This window comes from Pocillopora damicornis, chromosome 8 (genome assembly GCF_964200805.1).
Source record: "Pocillopora damicornis chromosome 8, jaPocDami1.2, whole genome shotgun sequence".
Classification (NCBI taxonomy): domain Eukaryota; kingdom Metazoa; phylum Cnidaria; class Anthozoa; order Scleractinia; family Pocilloporidae; genus Pocillopora; species Pocillopora damicornis.
This window is the reverse complement of record NC_142677.1, coordinates 9007018-9026637: the sequence shown is the minus strand read 5'-3', so window position 1 is coordinate 9026637 and position 19620 is coordinate 9007018. Positions and strand designations below refer to the sequence as shown.

Below are 19620 nucleotides of genomic sequence, written 5' to 3'. Positions count from 1 at the left end.
TGTGTGTCGTACTCTTGGTGCCCCCAATATGGATGTTTATGTAAAAGGTGCTCCAGAAACTATTACAAGTCTGTGCCAACCACAAACAGGTTTGTACCGGTAAAGGCACCATGAAAGTCATTGTTAACTTCACTATTGGCTAGTTTAGAAGTGAATAGCACGCATATTTACTTCCGAGCCGCCGACGAGACAAAATCGTACTTCAAGAGTTTAATTCCCGACCTGTTTTCGGTATATTGAAAGAAATACACTTATTTTTTGGTATCTCCAGTAGTTGAATAATTGTTAAATATCACCTGGAGCATCTTAAAATTTGCTTCAAATAGACTTGAACCTACTACCTTCCCGAGTAGTACTTCGGACGCGTATTATCACCGAGTTATAGGTTAGAGAAGACTCGCGGCAAGCTTTATTTTAACTGGGTTTAAAATCTTGCGTGAATCATGTGGGAATGTCGTCATGTGATGCTTATGTGCAATGATGATGTATATAAAGAGAGTAATTTTTAAGCTTAGTTATCTATGGGAAAGCAGTACCCTTCAGTAAACGACGCAGGCATAGTATGATGAAAAAAAAAAATTCCGAGTGCTCCCAACAGGATTCGAGGCAACGACCTTCGGAGAAATACTTCGAATGCTCTACTACGCAATTACAGGAGACTTGATCCAATCTAGGCTGTTTAACTAGATCCATGGTGACAAACATTCTGTGTGCTGCTAGAATAGGAATTTCTAGATGTGATGATATAAATGAAGGTGGTAAATTTCAAGCCTGGTAATTTAAGTGAAGGAAGATTTTATTAAGAAAATTACACAGGCATACTTTGATTAGGGAAAAAAATTTCGAGTGCTCCTGTTAGGATTCGGACCTACGACCTTGCGATTTAAAATACTGTGGACGCTCTGTCACTGAGCTATAAGAGACACGCGCAAACTCGGCCGTTTAATTAGGTCTATGGTGTTAAAGTTCCTGCGATGGGTGGTATTTTGTTTCTTTCGGTTACAACCAGGCACCTTTTTAACTTTCATAAAGGATTCTTCTGTTCATCTTTCCATATTCAGTTGCTTTTACGCATACAGATAACAAAGATCACCACATGCAACAGAAATCAGGAGATTTTGCAGCATTTGAAATTTAGGATCAGGATGTTTTGCCTGAAAAAAGCACTTTGGGAGGCTTCTATGGTGACATGTCATAATTGGCTACTCGTACTTTGGCGGGTTAAAGAAGTCAGTTTCAAAGCGTTTTTCTTTTTTTAATATCTCGCACGCATTTCAAAATTTTACCATACGTTTTCTTTAAAACTGTAATCAAAATAATATAGCTTGGTTTGACGTCAAATAATAAATATTTCGAAGAAATTAGCCTTTGAAGATGTCAAAGGAAATTGGTTTTGATATTTGGTTTTATATCTAAGGAATTATGTCAAATGCAGGGTTTGCCCATTTTGACGAAGCCTAATGTTGGTAAACTTTTTTGGTTAGTTCCAGGAGATTTTACCAATGTTCTGCAGCACTATACCACGAAAGGTTACAGAGTTTTGGGTTTGGCATGGAAACCACTGGATTCTAAACTGTCATGGCATCATGTCCATAGAGTTACACGGTAATGACATGGTGGGGGTAACTATCCATCAAATAAATTTAATGTTTAGCGTGCAGCTAAAACTATTGAGGTGCCAGAATTCAGAACAACAATTTGACAGCTTGATTTCTTATAGGGATCGAATAGAATCAAACCTGCAATTCCTGGGATTTTTGATTCTTCAAAACGCAGTGAAACCCCAGAGTTATCCTGTTATAAGAACGCTTCAAAATGCAGATATCAGAACTGTAATGGTGACAGGTAAGACATACATCTCACATAAACATCTCTCTTTAGACATAAAGCTACTGTCATTGTTATTGTTATCGCTGCTAAGGGCTCCAGTACCAGCATTTCATCTTGTTGCTGTTCAGGACCCACTTTGCTTCATATTTTTTGGTAGAAAAGGCCAGTGCCTTCCCTTCATAATTTTCATATTGTAGCTATCCATTTTACAGCAAAAGTTAGTCCGACGGGCTGTTTGCAACCTCTTGTTACTCTGTGTAGTTCAAACCTGCACCTTTATATTTATGAGCATGTGGATACTCTTTTCAGTGGTTTTGCCACTTTCATGATAGTCTACACAACTCAAAGTAGACAAGATTTGACTTTGCTATGGGATTTATTGTGAAAGCGAAGAAATGAAATATTTTAGGAATATGGTTAGCCTGATTAAGTTAAGCCCATGTAGAATTTGTCATTTTAGCCTGGCTCAGTGAGAGTGAAGTACAATGATCACTATATGGCTTTCACAACCTGTTACTTACAACAGTGTTTGGATTTGATCTGTTTTTCATCATTGGTTAACAATTTTATACAAGAGAATATAATTATATTCTCTTGTTTTACATGTATATTTTGATTTTGATGTCTGAACCTCACTCAACTGACCCTGGTTTACCAAAGCAAGGGGCCGTGATTGATGTACTCTACTAGCTCTTGATTTCCTTTAGTTTTGAGAGCTACCCCAAGATTGATTTGTTGTAGGTGATAACATGTTAACAGCTGTGAGCGTTGCTAGAGACTGTGGAATGATTGCACCTACACATCAGGTATATGCATTTATATAATAGGCTGAGTTATGTGCTCATTTTGATTGGTTCTGAAGTATGATTTATAGGAGGACACATGCATAGGTGACTTCATCGTTGACAGTATTTTTGCTTCTTTACATTCCATGTTGCCGTGGGTCTCTTCTGTGATAGATTACAGAAAACTTTGACCGAGATGTAGTAAGAACGTTAATAACGCACCGGGCTGCGCCTTTTGTGTCGCTTTTATGTTCTTTCAAAATTTTGACGTCATCTGTGACCTTTTACTGAACAGGCGCAAGGGAACATGGAATATATTTGTTAAATACTTGAATTCATCACCATTTGTCAATAGGAAAAACTAAGCTGAACGGTGAGGCTCTTATTGTGGTTTTAACATTTATATTTTACGTAACAAGTCGTTTTCCAGACGGAAAACTACTCACAAGTGTATACAGAAAACCTACACACACCGACCAGTATCTCGTCTATGATTCGCACCACCCACAATCTGTTAAACGCGGTATTGTCAAGTGTTTACATGATCGAGCTGAACGCATCATCACCAAGCCATCCGAAACAGCTCAGGATAAAAAACAGCTCTCGTCGCCAACGGCTACCCTCCGTCCTTCTTACAGAAGGTGACCAAAACCAGGAATCCAACACCAGAGAGGGAAACAGCAGAATTCAAGTCCACCGCAGTGCTGCCATACATCAAAGGAGTCTCAGAACCCCTCCGCCGCCACCCACACCGACAAGGAATACGCACCGTCTTTAAATCCGACACCACATTAAGATCTCGGCTGGTCAGACCAAAAGACCCCGCTGATCCAAACAAGCAAGATGGTGTAGTCTACAAGATACCATGCATATGCGGCAAAGTCTACATCGGGGAAACAGGACGACCCATGCAAGAAAGAATGAAAGAACACGACAGGGATATACGACTCGCACGCACTCAGAATTCCGCGGTTTCAGATTATGCCAACGGAACCGGACACAAGCCATTGTGGAACGAAAGCAAGCTTATTGACCGAGAAAGCCATTGGTACGCAAGGAAAGTGGAAGAGGCAATTTAAATAGAGTCAACTTAAATAACATAGACAGGGACAACGTGCTACCTATTGATTTACATTAATAGGTAGCACAACATTAACTTAAGAAAGTGTTAAAACTCTTTTGTGAATTGCTCTTTAGGTTGTCGAACTAACTGCTAAGCTGAGTGAGGACCACTCTCACGAAATTCATGTCAATTGGTGTGTTGTTGGAGCTGTTCAAAGTCGCAGCCATGATTATAAGACTGAGGTACTGATCTATTGAGAAATTATGGAAGAAAGGTTTATTCCACAGCGTTTTGTTGTCATCGTGAGGTCAAGGGCAGATGCAGTACAAAGAGGCGACTTTTAAAGTAGACTGGAGTTGAAAATTAAAAGAAATTCCAGAAAGAGTAAGGGTGACTACATACTCTCCATCTTTGCACACTCAGTTCAGGTTCATACTTGTGGTAAATGGTAGTGCTGTTAGGGGTTCTGTATGTTATGGGCTTGATATAGACTTTAAACTTGATTCTGGGAGCTCAGTTGAGTAGGGGTGTAGAAAGCCTTGTCAGCCAAACAGTCGCCTTAGACAGTTCGAAAAGCCGCAAAACTGTTTCAGTTCAGCACTCTCAATCCCTACGGTATCAACGAACGCTTTTCTTTAAATTAATTAATTCTTGTTTTTCGCATTACTATGTTCCCACCGATGGGGTGGCTCCATTTTCTGTAGATATGAACCACACACTACTCATAATTTTTCGCTCTGACATATAGCTTATACTCTTAATGCTAGCTTTAGAAACTCTCAATGGTGTGTTCTGTCACACGTGTCACGCGTCTAGCGTCACAAACATAGTTAAGCATTGTATTTCATCGCAAGGTATTAGGGTGTTGATTTTCCATGTTATTGTCGGGGATTGTAATTGTCGTGCCCGCCGGCTTTCTCGGTTCACCACGAAATTTTACTTTGAATAAATTTGGTTACACTGTGATGAAGGGCCTACGTCTCGTTTGCTGAGGGAAGCAAGCTAATGGATCAGGCTTCGAAGGATCAGAGCATGGTGGCCATTTTACATTATCAACTCAGTTATAAAACCAACTTACGTTACAACGGTTGCTTTGTTTGGCTCTATCTGCACTTGGTAATGTCATCATGATGGATAATAACTGCATACTCAAACCTAAATGCACTGACATTATTATTTTGTGTGCTTTACTAGCGTAATTACATAGATGGAGGAAGAAGATGTATTCACGTGGCAGTTTCAGGGAAAACATTTGCTTTAATCAGAATTCACAAGCCTCGGCTATTTAACAAGGTGAACAATGTTACTCTAGACAGTATACTCCACGAACACAAGTGAGGTCGCAGAAAACTGAAACTAACAATTATGTCTAAAATAGTCTTTGTCCCACGTTCATCACAAGACGAAAAACAACGTTCTCAATATTAGAATTGTTTCCAAAACTGTCCAAAGCTCTTACCCGTTTGCCCGCTTGGCAAACGAATCACAGCACAGGTTTCACATCATCATGTCTGCTTGCGCTGTCAGCTATATAATAATTATTTGTTTTGGTTCCCAAGACAAACAGCTGTGAAAGGGTACATGCAGGCACATATTTAAGGGTTTATTCAACAGCACCCAAAACAACATTACAAATGTGATATGTAAATTTACCCAATATTTAACACGGTGAACATACAGTGACATCATAACCAAATTGTCTCAACTAAATGAGTTTCTCTATTTTCTTAAAATTAAGGTCTCCCAAACTAGCAGATATCGGCTTCCTTTCGTTACCTTATACCATACATGATTTGAAGTTTTTCATTTTTTGTGTATAATTTGCATTAAGTTGCTTATGTCAGGAACTGTATTTGCTCGAATGTCACCTGACCAAAAGACACATCTTATTCAAGGGTTGCAGAATCTGAAGTAAGTAATGCTGTAGCAGAGTTAGGGAAAAAAGAAGCCTCACTTTTCTCTGTTCTGTTGTAAAGCACGCAGGAAGAAGTTAGAGCACAAAAGAACTGTAGGGGGAGTCACAAGACGTAGTTGTTTGTTTTCCCTACTTCTTTTGTTACGCTTTCTGAATGCTTTACAAGAAAACAAGCACAGTCGAGGTTTTGTTTGTTTGTTTTTTTACGATAAAGAATACATTAAATTCCCCACTTATTTGTATAATTTTCAAAACGAACTCTATTTTCCAGAGGAACGGAGATGGCGTGAGCGTGCATATGTTCTCTAAATTTTTAGAATATCTGGTTCGAAAAATACATTAAAAAAGAGGGGTCTTCTTTGTGAGATATAATTGACCAAACTAACCCCATTTATTAATCACGCGCGTCATTACATTGGTTCACTGTACATTTTGCGATAGTTGGAAGCAAAGGTTAAAGTAACACTTGAACAAAACTTTACAGGCCGAAAGTCCCGATCGTATAGAACGATTTGATATATTTGATGTGAAAAATCACGCATTTTTAAACTAGCTAATTGCATGGAGCGAAGAAGAATTAAGGATTAATTTCACGGGCTGCGCGACTCATGCATTTTCTCTATACTTCAGAAAACACGTGATGTTAATCCTAAATTTTACCAGGACACAAGTGATTTCTTGTTTACAATATAGAGGCCAAAGTTTTCTTTCATGAAGAAGATCAAGACCGCACGTTGTTACGCACGTTCGTAGGAAGCCATTGTTGGGGCAAATTTTTCCCTTCGTTTTCGTTTGCTCACTTGTCATCGTAAACCTTTTTTTTTCTTTTCGCTCTTCTGTTATTTGTTAATTACGCTGCTTTGTTACGTGCTGTATGTAAATTTAGTTATATAGTTTGTTGTCTCCAACCACCAATGGCAGTTATTCTCAGCATTTGGTAAGCGGCCTCATTTTCATTTGATTTCGTTTTGCAGTGGCCTTTTGGTAGTTTGTCTGATTTGTAATTATTAATTTTTCGCTCTTGAAGGAATTTGCTTTTTTCTAACGTTATAGTAAAAACATTTGCTGAGACATCGTGTTGTGTTTTCTTCGAATTGGCCCTTGCCTGTTCAGCTATTACAGTGTTCAGTTAGTGTATTAAGTGAACTGTAAAACGCACAAATCAGCTGATTTTTGCACAATAACGCCAAAGCAATGAAGGCAACCTAGTTGAAAACAGTTGCCGTGAATAAAATGATAAAATTTTTTAGGCGAAGTTAAGCCTTTTTGAACATTGTCTAAACTTTGGTAATTTCTTAGGGCAATTACCAAAATTAACGAAAAAAAACCCCGCTGTCTCAGCCAATCAGCTTTAGTAATTTTGCCCTCTATGTTATGAAGGTCAGAATTTGCATCCACGAGTACTTTTCCAATTTAAAGGGGGGTAATTTGCTAACCAAAATTTACGTTTAAGGGGGAAAAGACCATTGTACTTTTTTACATGGTTCATTGCGCGCATCTATTCGCCTGATAACGTAACTGTGGTATAAAACCGTAACTTATTGCCCAGTGACAGCAAGGATCCAATAGTTGTTAATTAACTCTTGATATGCTGTTTTTTTGTCTTAAACGTAGTTACTGTGTTGGGATGTGTGGAGATGGAGCTAATGATTGTGGGGTAGGACAACAACTCTGATGATACTGCATGATAATTGATAGATAGTTATATCAGTACTAGAGATGTAATGTAACAATTAGGATTGATACGAAAATTGAATGGAAGAAAAAAGTGGCATAAGGGTTTGATGACAATCTCACACCACTGGGGTTTAAAGAAACAATAATCGCAAAAAAATGCGCAATTCTTCGAAGCATGTGGATTTTGTTGTGCCCTAAAGTATTTTGTATTGTTTGTGTAGGCTCTTAAGGTGGCACATGCAGGAATTTCATTGTCACAAGCAGAAGCATCTGTGGCATCTCCATTTACTTCAAAGGTTTGTTTAGACTCTATTACCCCTTCGTAATTCGCTCTGGCTAAAGACTAACAAACGAAACGTCGGCTTTGGAAACTCTCTACGGTGGCCAATTTACATTGTCAACTCAATTGATAAAACCAATTTATCTTGTAATACCCCTGGCTTTCTTTAGAAACTTACCCCATTAAATAATATCGTTGTACGAGAGAACGCGGCTCTGCAACAAAGAGCATGGACAGGCTTCTTTATTTGTGTCTTCTAGTATAGATCATATGTTGTTTAGACAGACGTTTGCGAGTTCAAAAGAAGCGGATTAAGGTATGAAAGTTGCCCAAAACACAGATTCGGGGGGCTACAGTTTGCTTGCAACTTTGTGAGGCATGAAATGAAACCGGATGAACACCATACATTTTCGCTTTTATTAAGATATTTTTGAAACATTAACAAAATTCAGCTTAGAAGATACCTGAGAAAAATCACTGAAAAGCACAGAAATGGAAGTTAACCAATGAACATTATTTTTATTTAGATTCCACATATTGAATGTGTACCTGCTGTAATAAGGTAAATGCTCAAAGTTGCTATTGCATAATCAGTAAACTCTTAAAACCAACATTCCATATTCTCCAGAAATATATGATAAAGGTAATGTCTTAATGTTAATACCTTAATGTTAATGGAAGTATCCTTGCGTGAGATGTCGGCCCTAAAATTGTCAACTATAAGAGTTTGTGTGTCTGTTTGGTTTTTTTTTTCAGGGAAGGCAGAGCAGCTCTGGTAACATCATTTGGAATTTTTAAGTACATGGCTCTTTACAGTATTGTGCAGTTTGTCTCTGTTCTCTTACTTTATTCGGTATGTGCCACTTATAATCTTTTTGTCAATTATTTTTCTGAAATTAGGTCTCTTGAAAGCACAAGTTGTGTTTGTGAACGGCAGCCAGGCAATTTTGATAACTGGAAGAAATTTAAACTAATTCATTTCTATTCATTTTTGAATGATAAACCATGCTTAGAATATGTGTTATACTCGAAAAATTTGTTCCACCCCCAAAAATTAGCCAGATTTCTTTCAATCATTCTTATTCCATGTGTTGCCTTGTTTTCAGTTTGTAACAAAATACACCTGAGTTGATTGTCGTCCATCCTAAAAACCATGAACACCTGAAACATTTAAGAAAATCTTGGGTTATGATCAACCAGACTGGAGTTCAGGAAATTAAAAGATGCACAAAATCTTCACAGTTGATGCTTACAGTTGTAGTTCTCTCTTGAGAAAAAATGGCAATTTGAGATTATTTCTGGTTTTTGCGGGTTTTGAGTTTTACATTGATTGTAGTGTATTGAATGGTAAGTTGGCTAGAGTACCCGTGTCCCCACCGATGAGTTGTCGGCCCCTTCGTCGGAATTTTCTTTTTTTCCTAGTAACTTGGTTGAGTGAAAATTATCTTAAAAAGAGTTTAAATCTATCCCATCTCGGCATGTTTAATGGTCCAATTCCTCTCACCTTTTCCTTATCCTCGCATTTGAGGAAAGTTTAGGGTAAGGTTAGTGACAAACACATCCTTAACTAAATACTACAAGAAGCTCAGAGTATTTTTTCTGTCATAAATTTGCACATGTAAAAAATCACCTTTGATGTAAGTTTCTCTCTTTTTTGTACAGATTTCTTCTAACCTTGGTGACTGGCAGTATTTGTACATTGATCTAGTCATTATTACAAGCCTGGCTCTTGTCAGTAAGTTTATTGCCCTTCGTGTTTTAAGCTTTGGATGATGGTTTCTTCAAATGAATTCCATCAGTTTGCTTTTTAAATAAGTATGGTCCGCTTGGGAGATAGTAATAAATGACACATTTGGTCCCCTTGTGCCGTTTCAGAGAAGGGGCTTTTCACCCTAACATGCTTGCGCACAGACAGTCCAGTTAGGGGCCTTTCGCGGACAGGTTCTTTTGGATCGTCCATTTCTAAAATGCCGTACAAAGCCTCGATTTCCTAAAGGGGAGACCCATTTTAGGAGAGATCCATTCAGGCGTCTTTTTCTCGCATGGCCGTATACATAGATACCTTTACTAGCCATAGAGGCGTTGTCAGTGGATGTTGAGGTAATCCCATGGGAGTGGGTGTGTGCATATTCTCCAAGGGTCCTGATGCAACGAGTGCGCTACTAGTTGATATAATCGAACCAGTCTCGATTGTCGCTAGTTGTTGCCCCATATCATTATCAACTATGGCTTTCGATACTGTTTAGTTTGAAGCCGTCCCTGATGAGAATGTTCCACGGCCCTCTTGAACAGTGTCATTTATCAGCGTGGACTGCAAGAACGACAGTTTTCTGAAGCAGTTTTCCATCACCTCTATCAGACAGTTTGGACGTCGTCAACAAAGCATATAAATGTGAATGAAGTCTGATAATTAAGGTCGTGCAGAACTACTTTCCAGGTTCTACTTAGCAGTTAGCAGAACTATTTAAATTTCTTTTCTTGCCACGCAAACCTACCCCTCTTACCATCGTGGGCTAAAGGTCAGCCACAAGTGCAGTTACTCGGTCCCTGGGCAGGAACTGCGACACGGAATATTTTGTCGTTGCCATTTACGCCTTAACATACGACAAACTTTGCATTCATTAACATCACTTATCCTAACATTTTTAATTGTAGCGCAGTTAATACATCTATTCCTAGGTTATAGAAATAAACCCAGTTCCGACAAAGTGATCAGTAATTGATGAAGACGGCAGTATTTTTGAGGCAGTATTTTTGAGGCAGTGTCTTGGACTTTTCTTGTCTCTGCGTTACCGCTTCGCCTCAAAATCCCTATACTTTTCCTGACACGGTGAAGGCTATGTGCTAAAAAACCCATCATGTTTCTTATTCGAGACTTTCGTCGGCGAGGTATTCAATATGAGACTAACTCGCCTCGTAACACGATGTTTTTCTACTCATTTGAAAGTCTGGGCTAACTCTACCGAATTGTTGTTATTTCCCGCAAGAAATTTGATAATCAACAAATTTAAACCATGGTTAATTTTGCATAACCATGGTTTCCAATTTGTCTTAGAGAAATTGAAAACAATGCTTAAGCAAAATTTGATCTTTTAACTTTTGTTTCTTGTCTTTTTTTAGTGGGTAAGACAGAGGCGTATCCAATGTTGGTGGCTAAGAGACCTGGAGGAAGTCTTATGTCTCCAATCGTTCTTTTTTCACTGATATCCCATATTGCTGTACAAACTGTCGTGCAGGTTGCTGGATTTTATTACGTACGGTCCCAGTCATGGTAAGATGACAAATAATTTATCGTTAATTTAGGCTTAACTTGTGGATTTCTTTAATTTTTTTTTCAATCTGCCAAAGGAAATCTACTCGATTTGTTGGAAACTTCAGCAGATATGAAGGTTTCTTCGTGCGATTTCTTTTGCAGAAATTTACCTGTGGAGATCATTTTCTTTTGTGCTTCCCTCTCTTAGACACCTGTTATATCAGGAATGCTTATCTGCTTCTAAACTATGCACTCCTCTGTGCTCTTACATACATCATGATGGCCAGTCTTTTGTTCAATTTTTTGACAGCTATACTTCCTTTTATCGCTCATTACGCGTAAACTTACATTTTTCCAGGATTTTGCAGTTCCTCATTTGCCTCTAATGAAAATTCCTTTAGTTGGATGTGCGTGATTAAAAGCTGTGTACTTTTTTTCTAGGTATAGCGCCGTCCACGTCACTGAAAAGAATGCTACATATGTGAAATGTCATCAGAATGCTGTTTTGTTTGCACTGTCTTCTTTCCAATATATACACTTGGCAGTAGTCTTCTCTGGTGGAGCCCCTTATCGTAAACCATTTTATAAAAGTGGTATGTAAGATTCTTCACTTATCCGATGAAACACGTGTCGATCGAAGTCGTTCAAAATTCATATAATGGTCATATCAAAAGTAACTTGAATCTTGTCAGGAGTAAAACTTAGTTTTCAGTTTATTTTGCTTCTCTTTCCAGGATATTTTCTATTGGTCGTGGTATTTCTAACCCTGTTTACAGGATTTTTAGTTGTTCTTCCAGGAGAAACGTTGCAGCTTTTTTTTGAGGTAATGTATTTTCAGTCAAAGTTAATTTTTTAATTTTTATATTGAAAGTCACTTTATGGGAATAATTGCGATTGTAAATAAGGAATGTATACTTGACATACTTACTCATACAATTCAGGTGCTGATGTAATAGGGAACTGATGTAGTAATAACGCCTTCATTCTGTTTTTCTGTTAATAATACGCCAAATTATGCACTATAGTACACCTTGTCGATTATTAGCATTTCCACTGTCTGGTTGTCAGTTATCAGGTTTTTATGACAACCTTTAACTGTTGCATCCTATTGCTTTATTCACATTACGTGAGGTGTACTCGATGATCTGGTTCTGCTACCTCGATTTTCGAGTTAGTATTGATTACAGCGGTACTTTTACTAGCAAACTGAAGATGTGAATATCTGTGGGCCTTGCAGAGGTCCACCAAAGATAGTCACCCTGTTATTAAGGAAGTGTCAGATCTGAGGGGCGCCAATCTCCAGACATGCGTTGCCTTTTGCGGGTTGAGTTAAAAACTAATCAAGCTATTATTAGCCTCATGACACTTTTGACAAATCTTTCTTATGAATTATTCGGCCTCCTCTTGCATTCTTTAAAAGAGAAATAACCGCACATGCGTTAAGAGACGAAATGCAAAGGGTAGCTTTGAGGTCGGATTGCTATTGCCCGTGTTAATAATAAAGATTTTTTTTAGTGAAGAAATGTAAAATGGTTTCCGTGTTTACATAGCCTGATGTAAACACGCGGGAGGTTGGGAGAACACGAGATAAGCGTAGGAAACCACGACGCGAAGCTGAGTGGCTTCCAGCTTATCGAGTGTTCTCCCAACCTCCCAAGTGTTTACATCAGGCTATGTAAACACGGAAACCATTTTACATTTCTTTTATAAAATAACTAATGAAAGAGGAATGAAAACCGTGTTTACATACGCTCATGTAAAATGGTTTTATGGCCAATCAGAGCGCGCGTACTATTTGAATTATTTTATAATAATGTTTGGTGCACACTAGGATGTACACTAAGTAAACCACAGCAGTACTTACAGTGCACCACTTTCAGAGCTCCGTGGCTGTAGTAATTCGTTGTTTGACATTCTCTAAAAATCAACTGAGTAACAGATTGTTTGCCCGATTGATTGATTGATTGATTGATTGATTGATTGATTGTTGTTGTTGTTGTTGTTTTTTTTTTTTCAGCTAGCAACGATCCCAGATAAAATCTTCAAGTGGACGCTTCTTGGTATTGCGGCATGCAATTGTCTCATTTCTCTTTTCATTGAGGTTAGTGGAAAGTCATCTACTGAATTTGGCTGTTTGTTCGATAAACCAGACCAGTTCGTTTTATGAACTGCTACAGTTATTCTTGTACCACGCCATCCTTACCCTCCATGGACGAAAAAGGGTCCTTTGGCGAAGCCTAAGCCATCCCAGTTTCAAAAAGTTTGCATTTTTCTGGCAAAACACTATTTCAAACTGCTAAGTTCAATAGGAAGTGCATATTTTACTCTCACTCTATAATGACACTGTAAAACGATTGAAATCGTATCACTTGTATTCCTCATGTATGTTTAATTAAGGGAAACCGACAGTACTGGTCTAGCATTCATAGCTTACAATAGCAATTTATTTAGTAACATAGTAAAGTTATCACCCTCTCAGTATCTCAGTATATTGTGCGATAAAATCCACTGCTTATTCATACAAATCAATTCCATAAGTATCAGATGGGGCGAGTGGGTTTACTGATTGAGCGTGTTGTCGGGTGATACTCCTTTGCGATATCGACATCATGGACAGTTATTAGTGACGAGCTATTATTAAGAGGACAAAGCGATGTATCAAATCCATTCTATTCTCAAAAGGCAAAACTGATCAATAATTCAGTTATGTTAAGTGCTCTAGTAAGTTCATGATTACCTATGTTCCTCATCTCCTCATCCAGATTTGCACTTTGGTCTGCTTTTTTCTTTGCAAATCGGGGGTTGGGGTCATACGTCAGTTTGCTATTTCTATTCAAGATTCTTACCTTTTTCCAAAGTCTGAAACGGGTCAGAAAGCACGTTGTAACAATTCTCAAAACTTTCCTCTATAATCGCTCGATTGTTTCAATTTGAGCCGACATTTTAACAAGATAGCCCCCTTGCAATCTTTCTTAAGTAGTTTTCACCGCCTAATTTAATATTTACTTCAGATAGCCAAACAAATTGCTGTTCAGCACCTAGACTAACAGGTTTTTCTTTAACCAGGAAATAGTTTGGAGGAATAATGCATTTCTTCTTTCCCACACTTTCAACGTTTCTTGACACAGCTTTTTCTTTCGTTTACAAACAAAACATAAGTATTTGAATTTTGGGGCTCATGATGAGCAAATTTGTCAATCTCAGCCATTAACAATGACTTTACAATGATACAATCTAATAAGAGTGTCATGAGCGGTATTTTGAAATTTGCCATCGCTAACAAACGTGTATACCCCCAATTGCAAGAAATTCATTCAAAGAACATTAACTATGAATGATAAAGGGGCACGTAATCAATAATTATATTGCGGATCATTTTTACAGCTCGTAATTCTTAACAAATAGCAAATCTGCCCTTTGATGTATAGAAATTATTTAGGGCTCTATGTACTTCGATCTTAATGTTTGTTTGTTTTCTCTTCTGTGTACACAGATGTTCATTGTTCCGTCACAATGGCTGAAGAAAGTACTCAATCGTCTTTTTTGCAAAACTCGCCCAAAAAATTACTTCCGAATTTTGCAGCATCAACTTGAGCATGATTTTGACTGGCCTCCTTCTGAAAGCTGATTCTAAGTTAGTTAGACCTTTATTTGTATCTTCAAATTGAAACTTAGCTGGAAGTTCCTTGTGATGTAGTTACTAATTCCTGTTGGTTACATTTCTCTCGGTTTTAATGTGGCGATGTTAACGACGAAACTGCACTTTATGTTACTAATTACAGCAGAACTTACCGACCAGACTCGTAGATCCTTTCTCTTAAATTTTATCAGAGGAGTGGATTCAGCTTTAGATTTGTCTGATTTTACAGGAAATGCAGGAATTCGCGTTTTGAATGGACCATGCTAGTTTGAATCTCCAAATTTAACTAACCGGGAAGATGATGCCCATTTAGAGATGCCATGCAAGTTACTTGTGGTACAAGTTTGCATATATTCTCTATTAATGACATAATCTCAAGTTATCAGGGAAAGGTATAAAGCAAGCAAATTAAGTAGAAAAGAGAAAAGGCTTGCCATATGACAACATCAGAGGAAGCAACAGTATAGCCCTTTCATGAGAGTATGTTCCTGTATGAGAGGATACTAAGTCAGATATGGCATGCAAAGGTATTTCATAAGTCTTAGCGTGGACTATGTGTAACTATGCCCCCTCTATACGTATGAGAAATCGAATAAACGCGAATATGATTCGTGTCTTATCAGAGCGAGTTATGTTTTAAAGAATTTCTCAATTGAACAATCTTTAGTCAAATGCACTTTTAAAATTCTACAAAACATTACGAATTATAACAAATGGTGGAATGTAGGAGCAGCTCTTGCGATTTTGTTGTTTTGTCCATAGATGCGTGCACATTACTGCGATCCCTGTTCACTGTTTTCTTTATACAAAAAAATTGTAGTAATCGTGACAGACAAACCAACTTTAATCCCGCAAACGACGTAAATTTGTAATGAAACTGTGGGAACACTTCGGTTTGGGGTATTAAAAGATGATGTGGTTTTATTAACTGAGTTTATGATGTAAATTGCCTATGATGAAATGTTTCTAAAGCCGAATTTCGAGCGTTACCTATTCGTCAGACCGAAGGACTGAAAGGCTAACGCTTGAAACGTCGGCTTTTAAAGGTTTACGGTCAATTTGCCACCACAACAAACTTGCCACCACAAAGCTCGCCACCACTAAAAGTCAAATCTTCACCGGTGGTGATTTGACTTTCAGTGGTGGCGAGTTTGTTGTGGTGGCGAACTGACCGGATACCCTCTTAAGACTCTTTGCGGTGGTCAAGTTACATTATCAACTCAGTTGATACAACCAAAGAAATTTTTTAATTTGATCTTAGCTCGGCCCTACCGGGCCATTTTCCTGTAACTAAGTTGTGTAGCGTTCGAAGTACCAACCAGAAAGGCTTAGGATCGAATCCTATTGGGAGCATGTGTATCTTTTATCTCCGTGTATGCCTGTGCCATTCAATGAATAACATCTACCTTCACTTAAATCTTCAAGCTCAAAATTTACCATCCTCGTTGACATCATTGTGTACAAGCATCGCATATCGACCTTCATACCCACGCAGTATGCAGGACGTTTGTCAACATGGACCTACAATCAGCTTCAAAATCAGTTTACACGTCATATTGAAAGAGTCCTATTTTATATGTAGAATAACACTCTTGACTCTACAACACCCTAAATCATAGAAAAGACTCCCTTCCCCCGTTCAATGTTGCCTGTGTGTGGCTAAAAGCTAATAGAATTACCATACAAAATTGTTTTGGGGGAAAGAGGGTTAACTTAAAATAGAGTAAAAGAGGTAAAAGGGGGTTGAAAAGGCTAATGTGTCAACAATTGTGTCGCCGATTGTAGTTAAAAGGCCTCCGGTAGCTCAGTGGTAGAGCGTCTGGAGTACTAATCAGAAGGTCGTAAGTTCCACTCCTATTGGATGCTTTCGGGTTTTTTTGTCTCGTCTAGAAGCACATTCCTTTACTTAAATCACCAGGATTAAAATAAACCATTTTCATTTACATCATCATTGTGCAGAGGCAACACATATCGGCCTTCCTATCTTCCCAGTAAGCAGGAAGTTTGAAACCATAAACGTGCTTTAAAGCAAAGTGCTCTAGCTATGTACTGATCTGCCCAGTGTGCTGTAGCTTCATATAGACATTTATTAAAGCACAAATGTTATTTACAGTTAACATTTCCGATTCCAAAATGCTGGCGCAACGTCACACCACAAAAAATAAAAGGAATAATATCAAAAATTATTATTAACCAGCCCTCGAGATGGCGAACATTTTGGTTGTTTTTCGGCAAATTCGTTGAAAAGAGGTTTTCGATATAACGAACCCTCGATGTGAGAAACCAATTTTCCCAGCCCTTGGCACTTCGTTCAATCGAAGTTCTACTGTAACAATGCTACAGACCACCTCCCAACGTAGCGAGAAGTGGATAGGTCACACTATTAAGCTCTCTGTTAATGATGTTTAACTGAGTGTCTGAGAGGATGAAGATACAAAACTATACATGCCTTAAACCCGATCCATTTCTGTGAATCTCCCTCTTTTGTGTCAGTCAATTTCTATCCTGAACCTTGAAGATTATTATAATTTATTTCATGCTACTGAGGTCGATGAACAAACTGACTCTATCTCCTGCATAGAGGTCAGTTGCATTCATTAAACTGGTCCCTTTCCCGAATCTTCCCCAGACTTCTTCCCAAGGAGATTTTGTATTCATTCCCTGGCTGTACACTTTATTCAGAATTACGTTCACGACCACTTTCACCTCAGTAAAGTCAGTGTTGAATGTCTTCTCACTATCTCTCAATCCTGCCGTGCATGGCTCGTAGAAGAGGAGTAGGAGTCCTTCCATTAACCTCCTTGTAACATTGATGCTCTCTTTGATGATCGTGTCAATTCCTTTTGCAATTGATAATGTCTTGCGATGCTGAACATGCTCATACATGAATTCCCAGCCATTTAAGAGAATGATCTCGCTTCATCGGCAAGTGAATCACTTTATACTCAAGCCAGTTGTTGCTCAGTACATAGCTGAGCTTTTTTTAATCAGATGTCTTCACAACTTTGCTGGCAGGTGTGAGTCTGTGTTCAAAAACGAGATCATTTAGAAATCCTTTCGAATCGAAGACTCAATAATCTTTCAAAGTCTCACGATCCAATGGAACTCTGAATTTGGTTCAGTAAATTGAACTCAGTTTGTTCTCTATACAACTCCGGAAGTCTTCTTGTCTCCAACATTGCATCTGATCTTTGAAAGATCTTCACACTGAAATCTCACCCTCAACATATTTTCTCTGTCATGCTTAGTAAAGAGGAGCTCTTTATAGAGCTTAGTCATTTGTACCTTGCAAGATTTATCCTGCAAATTTCACGGTTAATCTATAAAAGAGGGCTCTTAATACATCTTAATACAAGAGATAACTTATTTACCATCAGCCATTTGCTCACATTCCTTAACTCCTCGTTAATTGTTCATTCAAGGGATCTCAAATTCTTATCACCTAAAGAAAGTTAGTGTCATCAGCAAATAAGAAAAAGCTTAGTTTCTCACAGGAGGTATAGATATCATTTATGTACAACAAGGACAGGAAAGGTCCTAAGACTGATCCTCGTGGGACGTCACTGAGACAACACTCTTTCTTGGATACGTGAGCGCCGACCTGAGTAGTTTGATGTTTACTACTCGACGGATTCCATAACGTTGAAGTTTTTGCAGTTTTTGCAGTTTTTGCAGTAGGATTGAGTGGTTGACTGTGTCAAGAACTTTCTTTAGTTCAATAAAAATGCCTCAGGAGAATAGCTTCTTATCAATATTGAGTTGGATCCTGTTGATAATATCAATGAGTGCGTGCTGTGTAGAGCATTTTTCCCGAAAACCATACTGATGACGGTACAATATACTGTGTTTATCCAGGAAACATTTTGAGCGATTACACATAAGTTTCTCAAAGATACGATTAATAATTGACGGGAGGGGGATTGGCCTGTAATTATTCGCGTCCAATTCATCCTCACTCTTGAAAACTGCGATAACTTTGGCATGCTTTAACTTCGAAGGGTATATGCCAGTTTCGATAGGACTATTCATAATTAGAGTCAAAGGCTTAGAAACAAGCTGACTAGCAGACTTAAGAATTCTAAAGGGGCAAGAATACAAGCCTGACGATTTATTTACAGGAAGATACTTTATTCCTTGCTCAACTTCACGAGACGAAACTGGATCAAAGGTAAAAGGTTCTGGGAACGAAATTTAATGCAGATAGCGAGAGAATTCTAATGAATTTGGAATTTTGGGTGCAAATTTATTCCCTATAGAAGCAAAATGTTTATTGAGAATATCAGGAATTTCAGATGGATCAGAAGAAAGGCTCTTATGATCTTAGCGTTTATTTGATCAATTTCTCGGCGATATGACGACATTTTCTCAAGCGATTCGTCGTTAAAATTTGCAAATTTTTGGTTTTTGGGCCATTCGAAGACGAATTTCGGCGGGGCACAATGTGTGCAGTATCAATGTCGTTAAGTGTAACATCAGCACCCATGGCATTAAAAAGTCGAATAGAAAGTTTAGCCGTTTGAAGAGCAGGTTCTCGCTTAGTCGGATCAATCTCCGGGACTATATTGTACTATATTATAACTATAATGTACCAAATCATCCAAGACTCCCGCCATCTCGCTGACTTGAAAGTTGAGAGACTCCCTAAGATTCTTTAGAGGATCGAGGTCTTCTTTCGCCGAACGGCAGAAGGCGGACAGGTCACCGTATTTGTTACTGACGACGCCTTGACTACAGCAGGATTTGGTGCTGACCTTTCTTCGTGCGATCTTAACGACTCCTGTAGACGGCCAATTTCGTTGCGCAAAGTTCTCAGCTCTTTCATCATAGCGTCATTCTGGTGCTGAGGAGCTTTAACTTTAGTGTTATTTCCTCTTCCAGACATATTCTAAGATTATTTTGAAACTAAGTACGGAGCTAACTGAAAACACGTCCTCTCACTCAGAGGTCCCTGGTTGCAGTGGAAACTCAGGTGACAGTGTTGTGTTTGATCAACGTGAGAATAGCAGTGAGAGGAAAGTTGAAGCATCATCATTCACGACCACTTCGATACTGTCAGTAGTGGGTATAGTTCTTTCACTGGTTGGACTCTACTATATAAAAAAGCCACCAGTAGAAGCCAGAAGCTTTGCAGCGAGTCGAAGACCGACCAGGTGCTCAATGAACTTTCAGTTGGAGGT

The 19620-nt window shown here is 38.5% G+C and overlaps 1 protein-coding gene and 1 pseudogene across 6 annotated transcripts in view; both read left to right on the top strand.

The window, feature by feature from the left end:
- Nucleotides 1-15066, top strand: part of LOC113674566 (polyamine-transporting ATPase 13A3) — a 61526-nt gene extending 46460 nt beyond the window's left edge. For 4 of the 6 annotated variants that reach the window (XM_027191047.2, XM_089180484.1, XM_089180482.1 and 1 more), the window contains 17 exons: nt 1-89; nt 1485-1605; nt 1721-1845; nt 2572-2636; nt 3813-3920; nt 4873-4971; nt 5510-5589; nt 7208-7250; nt 7492-7566; nt 8078-8112; nt 8307-8403; nt 9213-9285; nt 10671-10821; nt 11245-11396; nt 11538-11626; nt 12821-12904; nt 14297-15066. The exon at nt 1-89 is cut by the window's left edge and continues 65 nt beyond it. In XM_027191047.2, coding sequence (XP_027046848.2) covers nt 1-89; nt 1485-1605; nt 1721-1845; nt 2572-2636; nt 3813-3920; nt 4873-4971; nt 5510-5589; nt 7208-7250; nt 7492-7566; nt 8078-8112; nt 8307-8403; nt 9213-9285; nt 10671-10821; nt 11245-11396; nt 11538-11626; nt 12821-12904; nt 14297-14431 — 1621 coding nt within the window. In that variant the 3' untranslated portion in view covers nt 14432-15066. Of the gene's footprint in view, nt 90-1484; nt 1606-1720; nt 1846-2571; nt 2637-3812; nt 3921-4872; nt 4972-5509; nt 5590-7207; nt 7251-7491; nt 7567-8077; nt 8113-8306; nt 8404-9212; nt 9286-9796; nt 9966-10670; nt 10822-11244; nt 11397-11537; nt 11627-12820; nt 12905-14296 lie in introns of all 6 variants that reach the window. The other 2 variants (XR_016179159.1, XR_016179158.1) reach the window with 2 other exon arrangements.
- Nucleotides 2812-3807, top strand: LOC149041280 (uncharacterized; annotated as a pseudogene).
- Nucleotides 15067-19620: the final 4554 nt, after the last annotated feature.